Source organism: Mastigoproctus giganteus, chromosome 13, assembly GCF_048544385.1.
Source record: "Mastigoproctus giganteus isolate SK-2022 chromosome 13, ASM4854438v1, whole genome shotgun sequence".
Taxonomy (NCBI): domain Eukaryota; kingdom Metazoa; phylum Arthropoda; class Arachnida; order Uropygi; family Thelyphonidae; genus Mastigoproctus; species Mastigoproctus giganteus.
This window is the reverse complement of record NC_143587.1, coordinates 126,064,019-126,083,047: the sequence shown is the minus strand read 5'-3', so window position 1 is coordinate 126,083,047 and position 19,029 is coordinate 126,064,019. Positions and strand designations below refer to the sequence as shown.

Here is a 19,029-nt window from a genome sequence, read left to right as displayed (position 1 = left end):
TTTCTTGGCTGATGCTGTGTGAGTGTGCTTTCTCATACTAAAAATTGGAGAAAAGTAGAAATTTTTAAATTAGATATAGAGAAACCTTCTTATTTTTTTTATATAAATACACTGACTGAAAGTGTGGTTGATAATAACTGATAATACTGCATGCACTTAAAATAAAACATTTTTAAATTGTCGATTTCTTATGGTAATTTCATACTTCCAAATGAGGGTTTTTACTTGGAAACTTAAGTACAGTATTGCACTATAAATGGACAATAAGAAATGCCTAAGCTAAAGACTGAAAGCCTCTAATGTACATACTTAACATCAATAAGAATGTCACATGGTCAAATCTGTATTTTGATTTCAATGAGCTTAGTAAAGGAGATAGTAACTTCTTTAAGCTTATCATTTTTTTACAGTTTATGGTATTCTTGCAGTTAAAGAATTTAAGACTGCAGTAAACTGTATTTTTGTTTATGCCAATGTGCTTGCATTTAACATTTAACCAACAGTCACCATACAAAGTTTTTAATTTCATATTTTGAGGAAGTAAAAAGCTTTGTTCTAATGTGCATCCCTTAAGTTATGTGGCTAAATAAATCCTGGAAATTTTCACTTGAGTGAAAACCAGCATTTGTTATGCTATTTTCTATGGAAAATGATTTCTGATCAGCCTAAAGAAAATTTTTATTTTTTTGTGTACTTCTTCTGTGGGTTATGAAGAATACAAATGAATTTCATTCAAATTCCTCTCCACAGTGTTTATGTCTGTGAGTTTTCCAAGTACAATTAGCATTTTATTGATATATTTTATGTTTCTGAATGAGGTAAAATAGGGGAGAAATGCACATCTTCCATAATTACTATCAGATTAGCCTGTTGTAAGCTTAATTGTCTAATTGGATGCATCACAGAAGTAAATAAGTAGCTCATTGTTTTCCAAACAATGTATTTAATGGTGCTCCTTTAACTTAGCAACATTTTCATTTCATTCTCCTTCTCCACACCCTTTTCTTTGGGAAGAAGGGGATGTAAGAAGCTGGTCCACTGCATTAGCTAGTTCCTTTGTGAAGTATGCTAGTGTGTATTGTCAAAAAAGTCTGAAAGCCGAAATTTTTTAATATCCATTTTTGTTGACGTAAACATACCTTGTATTTGAAACTGTGATATAATAAAGCGTGATATATTAAGATTGCATTGTATTCAACTTTTTAAATAACACTTGTTCTCAAGACTATTTGCAAAAGATAAATTATATTTCAGCTTATATTTCTTGCTGTCTAAAGTACTCTGAAAGCAGATGCTGCATTATCAGTGATTAAGCACATGCTATATTCAACTGACATACAGGGTGATTCACTACCAGTGCAACAAACTTGCAGGAGGTGTAGGGGGGCACAAAGACGAATCGGAATCACATAGCATTGCAGGGTCCGAAATGCCTTCGTCATGCGGTAGAGGACGTTGAACAGGAGGTCGCATGAACAGCGATCCCACTGGAAGTAAACATTTGTGAACCAGTTCCCGAGGCAGTAGGATGGACGAGTATTCAAACGTTGAACTGGCCAACATGCACCTCGCGTATGGAGCTGTGGACTGTAATGGGCACACCGCTCTGCACTTGTACCAGGAATGTTTCCCACACAGGCATGCCCCTCATCATACGATTTTCACACGTGTGCACAGAAGGTTACTTGAGACTGGTTGTTTCACGAGAGGTACCATGAATCGAGAGCGAATGACAAGGGTGCCAGACAATGAGGAGAATGTCCTACGTCTTGCAGAAGGCAATCCGAGTACGAGTACTCAAGCGATAGGCCAACGATTGGGTATTTCCCAATCCACTGTATGGAGTATACTGTCAACAAACCAAATGAGTTCATACCATCTGAAACGCGTCCAATCAGTGGAGCATGCAGATTATCCACTCCGGAGGACTTTTGCTACTTGGTTTCTTCAACAGAAATGGTTCGCAAATGCCGACTTCCAGCGGGATCGCTGTTCACGTGACCTCCCGTTCAACGTCCTCTACCACACGATGAAGGCATTTCGGACCCTGCAACGCTATGTGATTCCGATTCGTCTTTGTGTCCCCTACACCTCCTGCAAGTTTGTCGCACTGGTAGTGAATCACCCTGTATATGTGAATTCATTGCTTCACCGATGACTTGCTTTTCCTGAATTTGTGTTTTTTAATATTGTAGTCATTGTTTTGATCTTACAAATGTAAAGGTACAATTTCAGAAGTTTTTTGTATGTAAATAAGTACGCACTACACACAAGTATCAATAGATACACTGTAACAACCTGCATTTATCCCCTATTCATCGTAATCATCAATGTCGATGCACATTTTCTATTACTGAGGCACATGATCTTGCAACTGGTCATGTTTACACAACTTTGTGATCTTTTGCTTACTTTGTTGAAGGCATTTGCAGATTGATTCGAACAAGTGTCTTTCAAAAGGCTTCTTTACCTAAATGAAAAAGTGTTTTATATACTGTATGTTGTTATGAGTGATGTAGAGGGTCCAAACCTGCTCATTACTGAACTTGAAACTTGCTTGCACTTTTTCACAATCTGCAGAGGACTGAAATGAACATATGCTTTCCTTGTACCATTTACATAACACCAGACAATCAACACCAATGCCACAGGGAATGCTAGATTTCAGTAATCTGGGGCTGTGGTGCACATAAATACATAAAATGTTATACAAGCTGTCCATCATTGACATATTGATCTGGTCTTATATAACTACAAAAATGCTACTTATGTTATTACTTACAGCAGTCTGACTCACCTTTATTGTAGTGTGGCTTGCACTTTTTTTTAATTTTTCTAATTTCTTGAAAGCAGTTGTCATATTTTGATGATTGAGAAGTGTGGACCAACCTTTGTTGAGCAATATCAGGTTAAAAAAAATACCAATTGTGAAATGTAATTTTGTTGTCTTTTATCATGTACATTGTTTAAAAATACAAATAATACCATGAATGGACATTCAAATGAATAAAACCAGTGATATTAATTATTTTTAAAATAATGAACAGCAACCCATTTGTTGTCTGTTTATGTTATTATGTTAATTTAATTAAAGTTCAGTTTATTATGCTCTTTCAACTTGGCATTGCACTATTTTTTAAGACTTTATTATAGTATAAATGGCATGGGAAAGTGTTAACGTTGATAATCATAAAATTTGTTTCTGTGGAAACTTGCAAATATATAATGCTTCGATATATATGTAGTCCTGCATGCAATTCATTCAGTTTAATTCTTGATGAGCTCTGCTGCTAATGGTTTGTATCTTTTTAATTTAGTATTTCATCTTTAAAAGTGTCAGATAAAAGGAAAAGTCAGTGCAGAAGCCATGCTCTTGTAATAGTATGATGTCATTAAATTTCATTTAAAAATTTATGCAATTATATTTTTAAAAAATTAAAAAAAAAAAAAGGTTGTGGCTTAACTCTTGAATACTAGTGTAATTGTAATGTATGCATACTCTTAAATTTTATGATATTTTATCAGGTTTGCTATAATCACTCCCAACTTAAAGATGAAATTTACTGCCAATTGATGAAGCAGACAACAAGTAATAAAAGTAGCAAAGAGTAAGTAGCATTACATTAGAAACTGATAGTCCAGGTCTCTTTGTTTTTGTAGTCATTACTCTTTCTAATTGATGGATGCATATTTTGTTATAACATATTTTTGTAATAAAATGGCAACAAAAATTATTATTATTATTTTTTTGTATAGTATGGTGTCCTGCAAATATGTAATTCCCTTATGAATCAAAAATTGAATCAGATCATCCTGAAATATCTGAATTTAATTGAATAGTATGTTGCTTAATATATAGGGAATGGTAATAATGAAGTGATTATCTCATTGCAAAAGGCAATGGTTAGGCTACATCTTGAGTTGCAGACAGATCTGGAAGCTCCATTTTAAGAGGGATGTGGATCTGTTGGACTGGGTGCTCCTCACTTGGAAACTTGGCACTTGTGAGTAGGCCTGATTGAAGTGTTTAAGGCTTTATGTGAATGAATTGAGTAAGGCTTTAGGGTTTTACAGTTAATCACAAAAAATAAATAGCATTTACATATACCACAGTTGGGATGAATATGATTTAAATTTTTAAATCAAATTCTACATTCAAATAAATAAAAAAACTGCATCTGTTAAAAAAACATTTATTTAAATTTAATTAAATATTTGCATTGATATAGAGGGAAAAAGAAAAATTGGCCTTCTATGTGGGAACACGATCAGTATATTTTAACATATAAAGATATTTGGATGCCACGAGGACAAGACTAAGTGTTTGATGGACATTGCAATTTTCCAACATTCCAGAGACCTCTATTTATGACATTGTGCATCGTTTCCTTAACATGAATTATTGAAGAGGCTTCCATTTTTGGGGCACCTGCGTAGCCAGGTGGGAAGGAGCAGCAGTGCATAGCACACGCTTCATGATTAGACCGGGGTTCGAGCCCATGACCACCAAATACGGAGGATGCGGAAAGGTCCGGAATGACCACCGCATATTTCCAGAGCAATATGGCCTTAGTGGCTAATGCTCCTAAAAACCAAATAACAACAAAATAACAACAGCTTCCATTTTTGGACACAGCATGGGTTTGTTAAGTGGAAGTCCTGTCTGACCAATTTGATTGGATACTGTGATGTGGTCACAAAAGAACTGGATGCAAACAATAATTTTGATATCATATACTTGGATCTTAGGAAAGCTTTTGATACTGTTGCACATGGAAGACTACTGTATAAAACTGGAGCAGTGTGGCACTGGGGGCAAATTGCTGCTATGGATAAAGGATTGGTTGAGTGGGAGAAGACAGAGCGTGGTAATCAATGGACACTGCTCTTTGTGGACTAATAATATCATTAGTGGAGTCCCCCAGGGTTCAGTGTTGGGCCCATTGTTGTTTTGTATATTTATCAATGATATTGATGAAGGTATATCAGACTTAATGTCCAAGTTTGCAGACGATAAGAAGGTTGGCTGGGTTGTTAATGACAATAACGACGGTACGCTGCTGCAACAGGATCTATAAAAGTTTGGCAGATGGGTTGGGATGTGTCAACTGAAGTTTAACATTGACAAATGCAAAGTACTGCATATGGGTAGCAGTAACCCCAGAGTGCCAACTGTGTGGTACTATATTCAGGGTAGTGGAGAATGAAAAGGACGTAGGGTGATTGTGCAGTGAGATACGAAGTTTTCTGAGCAATGAAGATGGTCTGCAAGAGCAGTTTATGGTGTCTTGTCAATGATATACAGGAATTTTTCTAGCAGGGATAAGGAGGTGATTATTCCCTTGTATAAAGCAATGGTCAGGCCACACCATGAGTACTTTATACAGGTCTGGAGGCCTCACTTTAGGAAAGATGTAGAGTTGCTAGAATGTGTACAAAGAACGACAACAAGATTAACGAATGGGAGTAAGGGTTGCTCTTATGAAGAAAGGCTTATGTTTTGCTAATTACAGTGTCTGGAGAATAGGCACCTGCGTGGTGATCTGATTGAGGCGTATAAGGCCTTGAATGGTTTGAGCAAGCTCAATGCTGATTGAATTCTTCCTCTTGTCCAGATTAATTGCCTGAGGGGACATAAATTCAAATTGAGGAAAGACGGTTGTATAATAGATGTGCAGAAATTTGCCTTTAGTCAGCTGGTGGCCGATTATTGATTGCTGGAACAAACTTCCATCTGTCATTGTAGAAGTTGACAGCTTAAATAAATTCAAGACAGAACTAGACAAACATTTGGAGTGAATGGATGGGTAAAATGGGAAGGTATTTTTTTTTTTTTTTTTTGGCTGATGCTGTATAAGCTTGCTTTCTTGCATCATATGCCTCTACTAATGCTGATACTAATCCTGCAGTGGATTAATAATGGTTGCAGCTTACCTTTTTCCCTTTTTTACATTGTACACAAATGGAAGGCATTTGGCTGTGCCATAATTGTCAGGAAGACTATAAAATTTGATCAGTTATGTTACAGATAAAGTATGCCCAAAGTTACTAAAGAATCATTCATGGCATGTAAAAAATGTATGAAAGAAATTGTCCTTGTGTATATTGTAAAGTGACTTTTGTTTCAAAAGGGGGTTCCATTCACAGATCTCTCATCATTTAGAGCTTGAAGGACAGGGTGGATGCCCTCGAAGGATTACAAGTGAGGGGCCCATCAAGCTCTCAGCTGCCCACACCAATACCAGAGCTTGACCTTGGTCATCGCGCAACACAGCGGCAACCCCCAAGGCAGAATGTGCTGGACCCCAAGGAACTAGTAGTTATTGGTGACTCAATTGTCAGGGAAACAATAGAGATTTTAATTTCCCAAATATTGTAAAAAGGATAGGTGGAACAGGACCAGGGTATGTCTGCCAGGGGCAAAGGTTGATGATGTTGTAGAGCGGATATCATCTTTTAAGGGCACAAAAGGTGATATAGTTGTACACGTTGGCACTAATGATATTAAGAGTAGGAGACTGGCGGAATTACTCAACAAGTACAGGTCACTGATGAAAAAAAGCCGTGAATTAGGGTTGAATTTGAAAGTGTCTGCAATTCTGCCCAGACACGATAGGAATGAGTATATGATGAGAGCCCTGTCGATCAATTCGGCCCTGGAAAGATTGTGCAGGGCTCAAGGGGTAGAATTTTTTTCAGCCTGGTCTGTACTTGTTAACAGGAGAGACTGCTTCTACAGGGATGGGATACACTTAAATAGAAAGGGTGCAAGAATATTTGCTGATGCTATCGAGGCAGTGTTAGGTGGGTCGGAAAACTGCTAGATTGGGGGATACAAGGACTAATAGATTAACAGTAGCCATTGGCAGAGGAGAAAGTGATTCTTGCACTGCTTCTATTGGAATGAGCAGCAGCCTGGAAAATAAGATGCAGGATATTTCAGAGTCTGCTGGAAATCATTGGGGTACAATTAAACACATAGCTTGTGTTAGGGTAGCTAAGAAAAAGAACAGGTGCATGTATACTTGCATGTACACCAATGCTGGGAGTTTAGTAAATAAATTTGATGAATTTGAGGTATTGCTCAAAACATCAAAGGCTGATATTGTTGGGATTTCAGAGACGTGGTGTCAGACAGATATAAGGAATGCAGAACTGGAATTTGGGGAGTACAATGTCTACAGAAAGGATAGACAGGACAGGAAGGGAAGAGGGGTTATGCTGTTAGTTAAGAAACACATAAAATCCAAGGAAGTGAAGCCAGTCGACATCGCTGGACAGTGCAGTGTCGAGTCAGTTTGGTATGACATAAGCTTTGGGAGATCAAAATTGAGAGTAGGAGTGTGCTATAGGCCTAATGACTCTGATGAGTATAATAAGAAACTGAATAGAGAAATAGAGTGGGCCAGTAAATCAGAGAGTCTTATAATGGGGGATTTTAATTTCCCAGATATTGACTGGAATTTGGGGGCTGGTCACTCACACACTAACAAGGCTTTTGTGGATTTATTGGATGATTGTTTTCTACATCAGCATGTTCGGGAGGCAACTAGAGGGAGTAATACTCTTGATTTGATTATCAGTAGTGATCCTTCATGCATTAAGAATCTGCAGATAAATGAACCACTAGGTGGCAGTGAACACAGTGTTCTGAAGTAGGATTTACTCAAAGAGGTAACTACCATTAGGGGTAAAGGGAAGGGGTATTGCTTTCGTAATGGCGACTACGATGGACTGAGCCAGTATTTAAATTCTGTACAGTGGGATCAACTGATGATGTTACCAACAGCAAATTCAAAATGGGAAGCATTCAAAGAACTTATCTTGGAAGCTACCATCTAGGCTTTACATACCAACTAAGAAATATTGTTCAAGGTTTAGGCCTAAGTGGATGTCAGATGAACTAATGAGACATAGGCAGAGAAGAAAAAGAAAAATGCATGGGATACATACAAATTAACACGTGACACAGAAGCCTGTGATAGATAAAAGTTGATCTGTAACCAAGTTACAAAGGAGATTAGGCAGGCGAAGGCAGATTACGAGAATTCTCAGGCAAGGGATGCAAAGAAAAACAGCAAAGAGTTCTTTACTTATGTAAACTCTTGAAGGAAGGGGATGAATCAGATTGGTCCACTTCATATCGATGGGTCAACTGTTGATGATCCTGCTCAGGTAGCTAACAAACTGAATGAATATTTTGCATCGACATTCACACATGAGGAGTTATTCAGCAAGGGGAATGCGAGAGGTGTATTCAACTGTGGCAGTAAGCTAGAGAATCTTGTAATAACTCAAGAGTAAGAGAAATTATTGAAGATAAATACAAGAAAGGCACCTGGGGTGGATGGGATCTATCCAGTTATATTAAAGGAGGCAGCAAAGATAGTAAGCAAACCCTTAGCCATAATTATGAGAGCTTCCTTGGACTCAGGGGAAGTACCCGTGGACTGGAGATGTGCAAATGTCACCCCAATTCACAAAGGAGGATCAAAGGCTGACACAAGTAATTATAGACCTGTGAGTTTAACTTCTGTTCCAGGAAAATTAATGGAGGCACTAGTTAAAGAAGCACTGCAGGATCATCTAGACAAGACTTCAGTTATAGCTCGGTTTTGTTAAGGGCAAGTCTTGCCTGACCAATTTGATTGGATGCTATGATGCAGTCACAAAAGAACTGGATGCAGGGAATAACTTTGATATTATATACTTGGATCTTAGAAAGGCTTTGATACTGTTGCACATGGAAGACTGCTGCACAAATTGGAGCAGTGTGGCATTGGAGGCAAATTGCTGCTACGGATAACGGGGTGGTTGAGGGGGAGAAGACAGAGAGTGGTAATCAATGGACACTGCTCATCGTGGACTAATGTTATTAGTGAAGTCCCTCAGGGTTCAGTATTGGGTCCTTTATTGTTTTCTGTATTTATAAATGTTATTGATGATAGTATATCAAGCTTAATGTTCAAGTTTGCAGATGATACGAAGGTTGGCAGGGTTGTCAAGGACACTACTGACACTATGCTGCTGCAACAGGATCTGGAAAGGTTGAGCAGATGGGCTGAGAGGTGGCAAATGAAGTTTAACATTGACAAATGTAAAGTACTACATATGGGAAACAGCAACCCCAGAGCAACGTTTCAACTCTGTGGTACTATACTGACAGTGGTAGAGAATGAAAGGGACCTGGGGGTGGTTGTGCAGGCAGATATGAAGTTCTCTGAGCAGTGCAGACGGGCTGCAAGAGTAGCTCATGGTGTCTTGTCAATGATATATAGGAATTTTTCTAGCAGGGATAAGGAGGTGATTATTCCCTTGTATAAGGCAATGGTCAGGCCACACCTAGGGTACTGTATACAGGTCTGGAGGCCTCATTTCAAGAAGGATGTAGAGCTGCTGGAACGGGTACAGAGAAGGGCAACAAGATTGGTGAATGGAACAAAGGGGTGCTCTTATGAAGAAAGGCTTAACTTTTGCAAATTACAGTGTCTGGAGACTAGGCACCCCAGCGAGATGATCTGATAGAGGTGTATAAAGCCTTGAATGGTTTGAGCATGCTCAGTGCTGATGGGATTCTTCCTCTTGCTCAGAATAATCACCTGAGAGGGCATAAATTCAAATTGAGGAAAGACGGATGTAGGATAGACGTGAGGAAATTTGCCTTTAGCCAGCGGGTAGTTGGTTGGTGGAACAGACTTCCATCCCTTGTCATGGAAGTTGATAGCCTAAATAAGTTTAAGGCTCAGTTGGACAGGTATTTCGAACGAACAGAGGGGTGAAGTGGAAGTGATTATTTTTTATTTATTTATTTTACTTTATGTTTTTTTTTGGCTGATGCTGCATAAGCTTGCTTTCTTGCATCAAATGCCTCTACTAATGCTAATGCTAATAAAGTTAATACACAGTGATATGTGTATTGAGTTCACATTAGGAGAAACTGAACTTTTGAAGTGTGGAAAAGGATTCTTTGGAACAGTGAAAATTTGTATATGATAAACTTCATTTAAAGTGACTTTGCAATTAACTGCAATTCTTTATGAAATCACAGTTAAGTCAGTTAAAAAAATTTTCATATGAATTATACTATCTTATCTTAGTTAGAAACTAAGATAAGATAATACAATTAAGATAGTGTCATAAGATAAGTGTCATTTCAAAATTTCATGTCTCTGCCATAATGCCAAACTTTAAGGTAAATTGACTAGCAATATATATTTTAGTAAAAATTAGAATGTATAAAACATTCATTCGTTCATTTATTGCCCATCAGTGTTGTATATCTATATTAATCTACTGTACATTGTGTCTCAGATACTGTACAAAGCTGGAATTGTGCATTAAATGATTTGCTTTTGCTCTCAATAACATAGTAACTCATTATCATTGGAAAGATAGTAACACAGTAACTCATTATCATTGGATTACGAAAAATGTAGGTATTGCTGTTTTGTGAAATCGTCGTACAGTACCTTGTTTGTCAATGGGTTTGACAGTTCATTCTGGTAGCTTCTTTACTTCTGTGATGCTGGTAAGTTCAGCATTAATTCAATGATTTCATGAACTTTTCTTCTTCTCAAGATAAAATTCTGCTAATTTTTGTGAACATTCTCCAATTTAATATTTAGCGTCTCTGGCATGTTTTTTCTTTAGTAAGAACAGAATGCATTACATTAACTTTACTTCCTAACTAAAAATAGCCTGTTTAATCCCAATTTTATATGTTTCTATCAATTTTTAACATCACTCAGTATTACTGTCAAGATTATTACATTCCCCCTCCCCCTCAATATTGATATAATCAGGTTTAACTGAACACAGTGCCATATGGAAGAACTTAAGCATGTATCAGCCTGGAGAATTTTTTGGAAAGGTCTGTAGTGTCCCAGCTGTGAAGCATAATGATGGCAGTTCAATGGTTTGGGCCTGCTTTTTATGGCATGATTCCGGGCTGATAGATTTTGTGTGTTTTCAAAATATGTTCCCTACCTCACAGAAGGGGCTATATTGTGAAATCCTCAATGATGCTGCTCCCTGTAACTGCTGCAATTTTTTTCAAACAGGTTTGAGGAGAATAACATAGCATCTTTAATATTGAGTCAGTTAGTACCTCTCTGGGATGAACTAGAAAAACGTGAGTACTGTCCGTAGTGGTCAACATCACTTGTTTGATTAAAAACTTTTCTGCTGGAGGATTTGGGTCATAAATTGGTGAAAATGTTCTATAAAGACAAACATTATATTACAGGCAAAGGGAGGCCTATGTTATATTAAAATTGTGATCTTTAAACCATATTAGTCTTTTTAGACTAGTGGTTTCAGTATTTTTGATGACATAGTGTGTGTGGATATAAATGTATGTACATTTTCTTTCTAAAGTAATGGAGAAATCTATTAGCTGCCAACTCTTCCGTTTTGCTGCTGATAGCACATTGCATTCCACCTTCCATTTTGAGAAAACTTGTCCTGCAGGCGCCTCCGTAGCCAGGTGGGCAGGAGCAGCAGTGCGTAGCACACGCTTCTTGATTAAACCAGGGTTCGAGCCTGTCACCACCAAATACGGAGGATGTGGAAAGGTCAGGGAATGACCACCGCATATTCCCGGAGCAATATGGCCTTAGTTGCTAATGCTCCAAAAAACCAAACAACAAACAAACAAACCTTTGCCAAATTTTTTTCTGTAGCCATGGAGCCAACCTGAGTGTCTATCTTGACAGTGCATTTTATGGGAGGAGATTGTCCCTCCTCAGAAGATAGAATATAGAGAAGATGGTACAGAAAAACTCAATCCAAGTGTATTTGTTGTTGCAGCCCGAGTTTACTCTGTTTGAGGTGATGCACTGATTTCTGATGGTGAAAGCAGGATGCTAGAAGTCAGCTTTATCTTTAGCTGAGATGGCAATAAAACCATACGGTCTTTATAGAGGTTGAACTACAGATGGACAAAATTTGTGCCAATAGCTTTGGCAATTGGTTGCAATGCTTGACCAGAATGCTTGACCACCATTGGACAAGAAGCAAGTTTTCTACTCTTAGCCTGTTAAAAATCAAGTTTGGACTGATTAATAACTGCTTTACAATTGTTGCAAGCCTTCGTGTAGGCAGAAAATGAATCTGAAGATTTGGATACAAGCCATTTCTAATATGCAACATTCTTATTGAATAGCTAAGGCTGTTCAAGATAAGAATTTATTGGAAAACCAATGTTTAGATAAAGGACAAGATTTTAAGGTGGAATGTGAAATAAAGGATTTCATTCTTACATGAATAAGTTCACTGACATGATCTGAGCAAATGTTAACATAAGAAGATTTGAAACAGTATTCTGACCAGGGAAAAGAAGAAAAGAAATCTTGCAGATCATCCCATTTTGCATTCTTTAAGCCAAACAACACAAGATTGAAATGATTACAAGAGAAAGGCTCCATTGGAGAAGAGACCACACTAAGTTATGAGGCGCCTCTGTAGCCAGGTGGGAAGGAGCAGCAGTGCGTAGCACACACTTCTTGATTATACCGGGGTTCGAGCCCATCACCACCAAATACAGAGGATGTGGAACGGTCAGGGAATGACCACCGCATATCCTGGAGCAATATGACCTTAGTTGCTAATGCTCCTAAAAACACAACAACAAAGTTATGATCTGAGCTGCCTAGAGGATCACTCACCTTGACCTTGTATTTTATTTTCATTTATTTTTATGTATTGTAATTTATGATTAATGTTTAATACCTTAGAATGTATGTTTACAATATATATATTTTTTAATTTTTAGTTGAAGAATATGTTTCTACCCTTATTCCATAAAATTTTGAACCACCTTGTATATTTATTTATATATATGGATTTGTGTATGTGTAATTAATAAATATTACTAATTATCTTTGTATTTTTTTTTTTTTTAGAGATAGCTGTGAAAGAGGCTGGAGAATGTTTTCTATAGTAGCAGCATACTTTGATTGTTCTTCAGTACTTAGGCCATACTTGTTTAAACAGCTCGAAACAGTAGCAAATGATCATCGCAGAGAAAATCATGGTAAATTTTTTTATCAGTTCTCTTAATTAAAAGCCATTTTGTAATTTAAAAACACCAAACTTTCAACATTATTCATTTTCTAAAATAATTAGTAATGGGGCATGATAATTTAAACAGACAAACTGAAGAATTCAAATTATATATTACAGCAGGCATCTGAAACCCTGTTATTAATAGTGTCAAAATTGGAAGAGGAACAAATGTTCTTAGTTGGAGGTAGTTTATATAGGGTGATTTAGAATTGCATATAGAATTATAAATTCTATAGTTGGTATCTAACAACAAAAATAATCAAATATTAGGAGTTTTTTTTAAAAAATGGCATAGTTTTTATAAAAAACTAATAATTTTTTTGACATTGCTTTCAATATCATAGAATGGATGTGGATTGATGTGATTATACTGAAATTTAGATAGCAAATAACATTGAGTATTCTCATGCCATAATCAGAAAATAAAATTTATTAAAAAAACATGAAATGCCTATTGATTTATAGGCTACTGCTTCTCACATTTAATCTGTCATGTGCCATCAAATCTCACATTTGATGGCACATGTCTCTGTAAAATGCTATACTGTGTGATAATGCAGCACAGGAAGCATTCGCAAAGTATTGTGAATACTTTTTTGTGCCGCACTCTATTATGAATTAGAAAAACAATGTATTAGAAATAATATTGTTTTTCTAATTCACAATGGAATGCAGATCAGAAAAAAAAAGTGCTATTTGGGGTGTTGACTTAAATTATTCTGTTTGAAAAAAAAAAAAGAAAACAAAACTTAAAACTATATAAACCTGTAAACCTTACCCTAGCTTTTTTTTTTTTTTTTTTCTGTAGGCATTCTCTTTTTATGTTGAGGCAGTTTATGTTGGAGCATCATTATGTCATTCTGTGTAATTAAAAGGCTTACTATTGTTCAAGTGCATAATTTCCTTTTAATATAATAACTCCAAAAAGACCATGCCATCTTCCTAGAAAATAAATGAGGAGAGCAGTATCTTGTGAATCAATGTGCATTTTGTGTTTTGTTTAAATAAATTTTATTTTCTAAATTCATGTTGTTGATTATGTCATGCATGTGTGTTCTAATAAATAATTATGCCATTTTGCATCCATTTTTGCTAATACCAGAAGTGATACCATGATATTTTAACATCTTTTTCTTAAAAACTATGCAATTTTTGAAAACTCTTAAGAACATTTTCAATTCCTTTGTCAGGAATCCACAATAGAATTTATGACATCAAATTCGGATTCACCCTGTATATATAATTCTTAAACTTTGATTTACATTTCTTAAAATATCAATAAGCCGACTTCCCATCTACTAAAGTGACATATACTCTGGCCTCGAGTGCCAAGTGTTATAGTGATAAAGCAATTCTTTGAGCAATTTATAGCGCGTTTCCTCAAAGCTACAGTTCTTGTCTCTGTAATACCAAAATTTTTTCCAATAAAACACAAACACAACAGTTACTGGTAGAATCAGGAATGTACACATGCTAAACAGGAAAAAAAATAGTGCTTCAAATTTGTTTCACAAGTTCTCTACAAGTAGTAGCCTCATTAAGAGATCTCCACAGCTGGTGATGAGCACTGAAATCCCCAAGTAAGCTATCCCAGAATGGAGATGGCAGCTGGTCTCTTACATTATCTAGGTCATCTGAGGAGAATGAGAAATTAGGAGGGAGATATATATATAGAAGTTAGGAGGAAGATGTATAGAAGTTATTGTAAGAGTGATACCAATTACAACAAGGACATAACAGACTCATCCGGAGGAAAATTCAAATACTTAATGGCAAATACGTGCAGTCCCCAGCCTTAATACTAAACTGGAAAGAGCAAGAGTTGTCCTCACTGTTAGAAATAGCAAATCCCTGAGCTGCATCATTTGCCAGTATATCGGCAGTATTCACTTACAACCCAATCTTTCAGCAAATTAAGGCATCTGCAAAACATCAGAAAATAAACTTCTTTGCAATGGTATTGCACCCGTGTGACCAGCCATTCACATCAACAGTAATTTTAGATTCTCTAAATAAATTTCAAGTAGTGCTGCTGGTCCATATGGAGTTTACTAAATAATGTTGAAACAACTAAACAACAAAGAAAAAAAGTTCATTATTAAATTTCTACAATTGAATATTTTTAGAAAATACTTACCCAAAGTCCTGTCATCACTCAATTGTCCTAGCCTTCCTGAAGCCAGAAAAGCATCATACCTTTCCACATAATTACAGGCCAATTTCACTGACCAGAAAGTTCCATACAGTTTGTTATTGTTATTATTTGTTTTTTTTAGGAGCATTAGCAACTAAGGCCATACTGCTTTGGGGATATGCGGTGGTCATTCCCTGACCTTTCTGCATCCTCCGTATTTGGTGGTCACGGGCTCGAACCCTGGTCTAATCAAGAAGCATCTGCTACGCACTGCTGCTCCTGCCCATCTGGCTACGGAGGCACCTCTGTACAGTTTGTAACCTCATCAACTTTAAAAGCCTCAAAGCCAAGTTCTGCTAAATAAGAAGAAAAGCAAAGATGCCTGGATTGATTTGGAACCACGTAAACCAACTGTGAACCATTTTTGTCAAGATTTTTATGCAAATTCTTGGAAAAAATAGTTCTTAGGTGGCTAAAAACTTGCCAAACAGTAATCAGTACGGGTTTTGGAAGAATGAGTCCATATTAGACTTGATGGTCAAAGCAGAAGTAACCAGCCACAATGCTTTCGTAGTAGACAACACCTGGTTATGGTTAATCTTGATATTGAGAAAGCCTTCGATATAACCTGGAGATATGTTGTTCTTCAAGATCTTCATTTTTTTGGTTTGAGAGGCCAGTTACACCAATTTATACAAACTTTCTCTGCCACAGAACATTTCAGATTAGTTATCTGAACAATTTATCAAATCATTTTTCAAATGGTCACGAACACACCTTCCATAATGGGCAGGCGCCCCGTCATGTTGAAACCAAATGTTGTGTCTCACATTTGCTGGACCATCATCAAGTAACCCTGCTAGAACTTGTTCAAGAAAGATCCGACATTTAGCGGGGGGGTGGGGGGTTAGTTATCTCGGTTTTTAGGAGCTTTAGCAACTAAGGCCATATTGCTCCGGGATATGCAGTGGTTATTCCCTGACCTTTCCGCATCCTCCGTATTTGGTGGTGACGGGCTCGAACCCCGGTCTAATCAAGAAGCGTGTGCTACGCACTGCTGCTCCTGCCCACCTGGCTACGGAGGTGCCGATATTTAGCGGAGTTCATGCGGGATGGTAACAGGTATGGGCCGACTAAGCAGTCACCGACCATACCCGCCCACACATTTATTGCAAAGCGATGTTGTGCCGCATGGGGGCGCACACTGTATGGGTTGTCGTGAGCCCACACATGAGCATTGTGCTGATTGAATAAGCCTTCCCGAATGAAATAAGCCTCATCCGTGAACAAAACATAGGCTGGAAAATTCAAGTCTTGAACACTTTCTTGGAGTAACCACTGCGCAAAAGCCACACGTGCAGGATGATCTTGGGATAGCAGTAACTGAACCCTTTGGAGATGAAAGGGGTGTAAGGAATCGTCGTGCCAGACACGCTGTACACTGCAACAAGACACTCCTAAGGCAGAGGCAACGGCACGTGTGCTGGTAGTAGGATTATTCTGGACGGCATTCAACACACTTTCTTCCATGGCGGGAGTTTGCGTTGAATGTGGTCTGCCCACACTACTCCTGTTACCTCTAAATGACCCATAATCACACAAATTTTGATGCACACGCGCAAACAAACGGTGGTCCGGTACATGTCTGTCTGTCTGGGAAGCGTTCTCCATAAATTCATTGAGTGGCTTGTCCATTGCCTTCTGTTAATCAATACACTAGGTGCATGTCTGCCAGCTCACAGTTCGTATATCGATGCATGCTCTTCGTGTGGCGACTACTTCTTGAATATTATTGCTTATATTAATTGCAGTATTGCGTAAGTATCTAAAGCCGTGGGTCCTAGGACTTTAACTACTTCGTCCTAGGACCCACAGCTTTAGATACTTACAATAAATACTTTATTAATTGTATTTTATTTCAGGTAATTTGTTTTTTAGCATACAGGTTTTCTCAATTCTTCCATGGTTATTACACCTGATAGCTCAACTCCCCTACCAAATACACAAATACACCGATAATTACCTTTTTTGTCTATTTTTCATTATGGTTGCCGGTTTGTTCTACGTTTACCATAGTACCCTGGATCCATAATATATATTTATTTTTTATATATATTTTTCTTATATATATTTTTTATATATATTTGTCTTATACAGGGTGATTCACTACCAGTGCAACAAACTTGCATGAGGTGTAGGGGGCACAAAAACGAATCGGAATCACAAAGCATTGCAGGGTCCGAAATGCCTTCGTCATGTGGTAGAGGACGTTGAACGGGAGGTCGCGTGAACAGCGATCCCACTGGAAGTCAGCATTTGCGAACCGTTTCTGTTGAAGAAACCAAGTAGCAAAAGTCCTCTGCAGTGGATAATCCGCAGGCTCCAATGATTGGATGCGTTGCAGATGGTATGAACTCATTTGGTTTGTTGACAGTATCCTCCATACAGTGGATTGGGAAATACCCAATCGTTGGCCTATTGCTCAAGTACTCGTACTCGGATTGCCTCCTGCAAGACGTAGGACATTCTCCTCATTGTCTGGCGTCCTCATCGTTCGCTCTCGATTCATGGTACCTCTCGTGAAACAACCAGTCTCACGTAACCTTCTGTGCACATGTGCAAAAATTGTATGATGAGGAGCACGCCTGTGCAGGAAATGTTCCTGGTACAAGCGCAGAGCGGCACACCCATTACAGTCCATAGCTCCATACGCGAGGTGCATGTCGGCCAGTTCAACGTTTGAATACTCGTCCATCCTACTGCCTCGGGAACCGGTTCGCAAATGCTGACTTCTAGCGGGATCGCTGTTCACGGGACCTCCCGTTCAACATCCTCTACAGCATGACGAAGGCATTTCGGACCCTGCAATGTTATGTGATTCCAATTCGTCTTGTGCCCCCTACACCGCCTGCAAGTTTGTCGCACTGGTAGTGAATCACCCTGTATATATTTTTTATATATATTTGTCTTATATATATTTTAATTTCTCATTTCTGTTTACAAAGACTTTCAGTAATTTCACTGCATCTTTATATATATATATATAGATATATATACATAAATTTTATATATATATATATATATATATAGATATTTTTTTTTATTTATTTTTTTTATTTATTAAAACGTGAACAGTAGATACATTTTCAACAACAACTATTTACATTCTATGTACAAAGCAAAAAAGGGAAGATAAAGAAAACTTTTTAGAATGAAATACAAAGTTTCAATATTTTAATTTCAGGAAATAAGAAAAACAGTTTCTTGGGGTTGGATCATTCTCATATTAAGTGTCACATGTTGAAGTTGATGGACTGTTCAGTGATGGTGAAGAGGTGACTGCCACTTTTCCATTCGCTGTTAAGATGATCCACAGTTTCTGGTTTTTTGCTGTGGAATTCGAGTAGAAGTCTGCTCTGCAACTTCCTCTGTAGGCTCCACTTCAGATGTTGCGCCGATGAGTCGACAGGAGGCATGTCATCACTGCTTCTTGTGTGCTTCAAGTAGAAGTTGTAAATGATGGCCTTGGCCGCAATGAATAGGAAGTTGCAGGTGGTGTGTGCTGTCTGCTCAGAGTGAAGTAGGTACCAGTAGTCCTCTGGAGTGTGGGCGTGGTTGCAGGCAAGCTCTGCTGCATCCAAAGCGTATTTGACGAGTTCCTTGTTCACAGGTCATGCCAGGTACATGTGTTCCAGGGTACCTGGGGTGGCACAGAAGAGGCAGTAGTTTGAGGAGCGTAACCCGAAGATTTGTAGCTTGACTGGGGTGGGAAGAATGTTGTGCCACAGTCTCCACTGGATGTCTGCGTCCGATTTGGAACATTTCGTCCT

General features: G+C 37.9%; 1 protein-coding gene across 1 annotated transcript in view; it reads left to right on the top strand.

Annotated features, from left to right (window-relative positions):
• Positions 1-19,029, top strand: part of LOC150076424 (unconventional myosin-XV-like) — a 163,604-nt gene that overhangs the window by 52,256 nt on the left and 92,319 nt on the right. The window contains exons 6-7 of the mRNA XM_090387355.1: positions 3,526-3,608; positions 12,903-13,033. Coding sequence (XP_090243481.1) covers positions 3,526-3,608; positions 12,903-13,033 — 214 coding nt within the window. The remainder of the gene's footprint in view (positions 1-3,525; positions 3,609-12,902; positions 13,034-19,029) is intronic.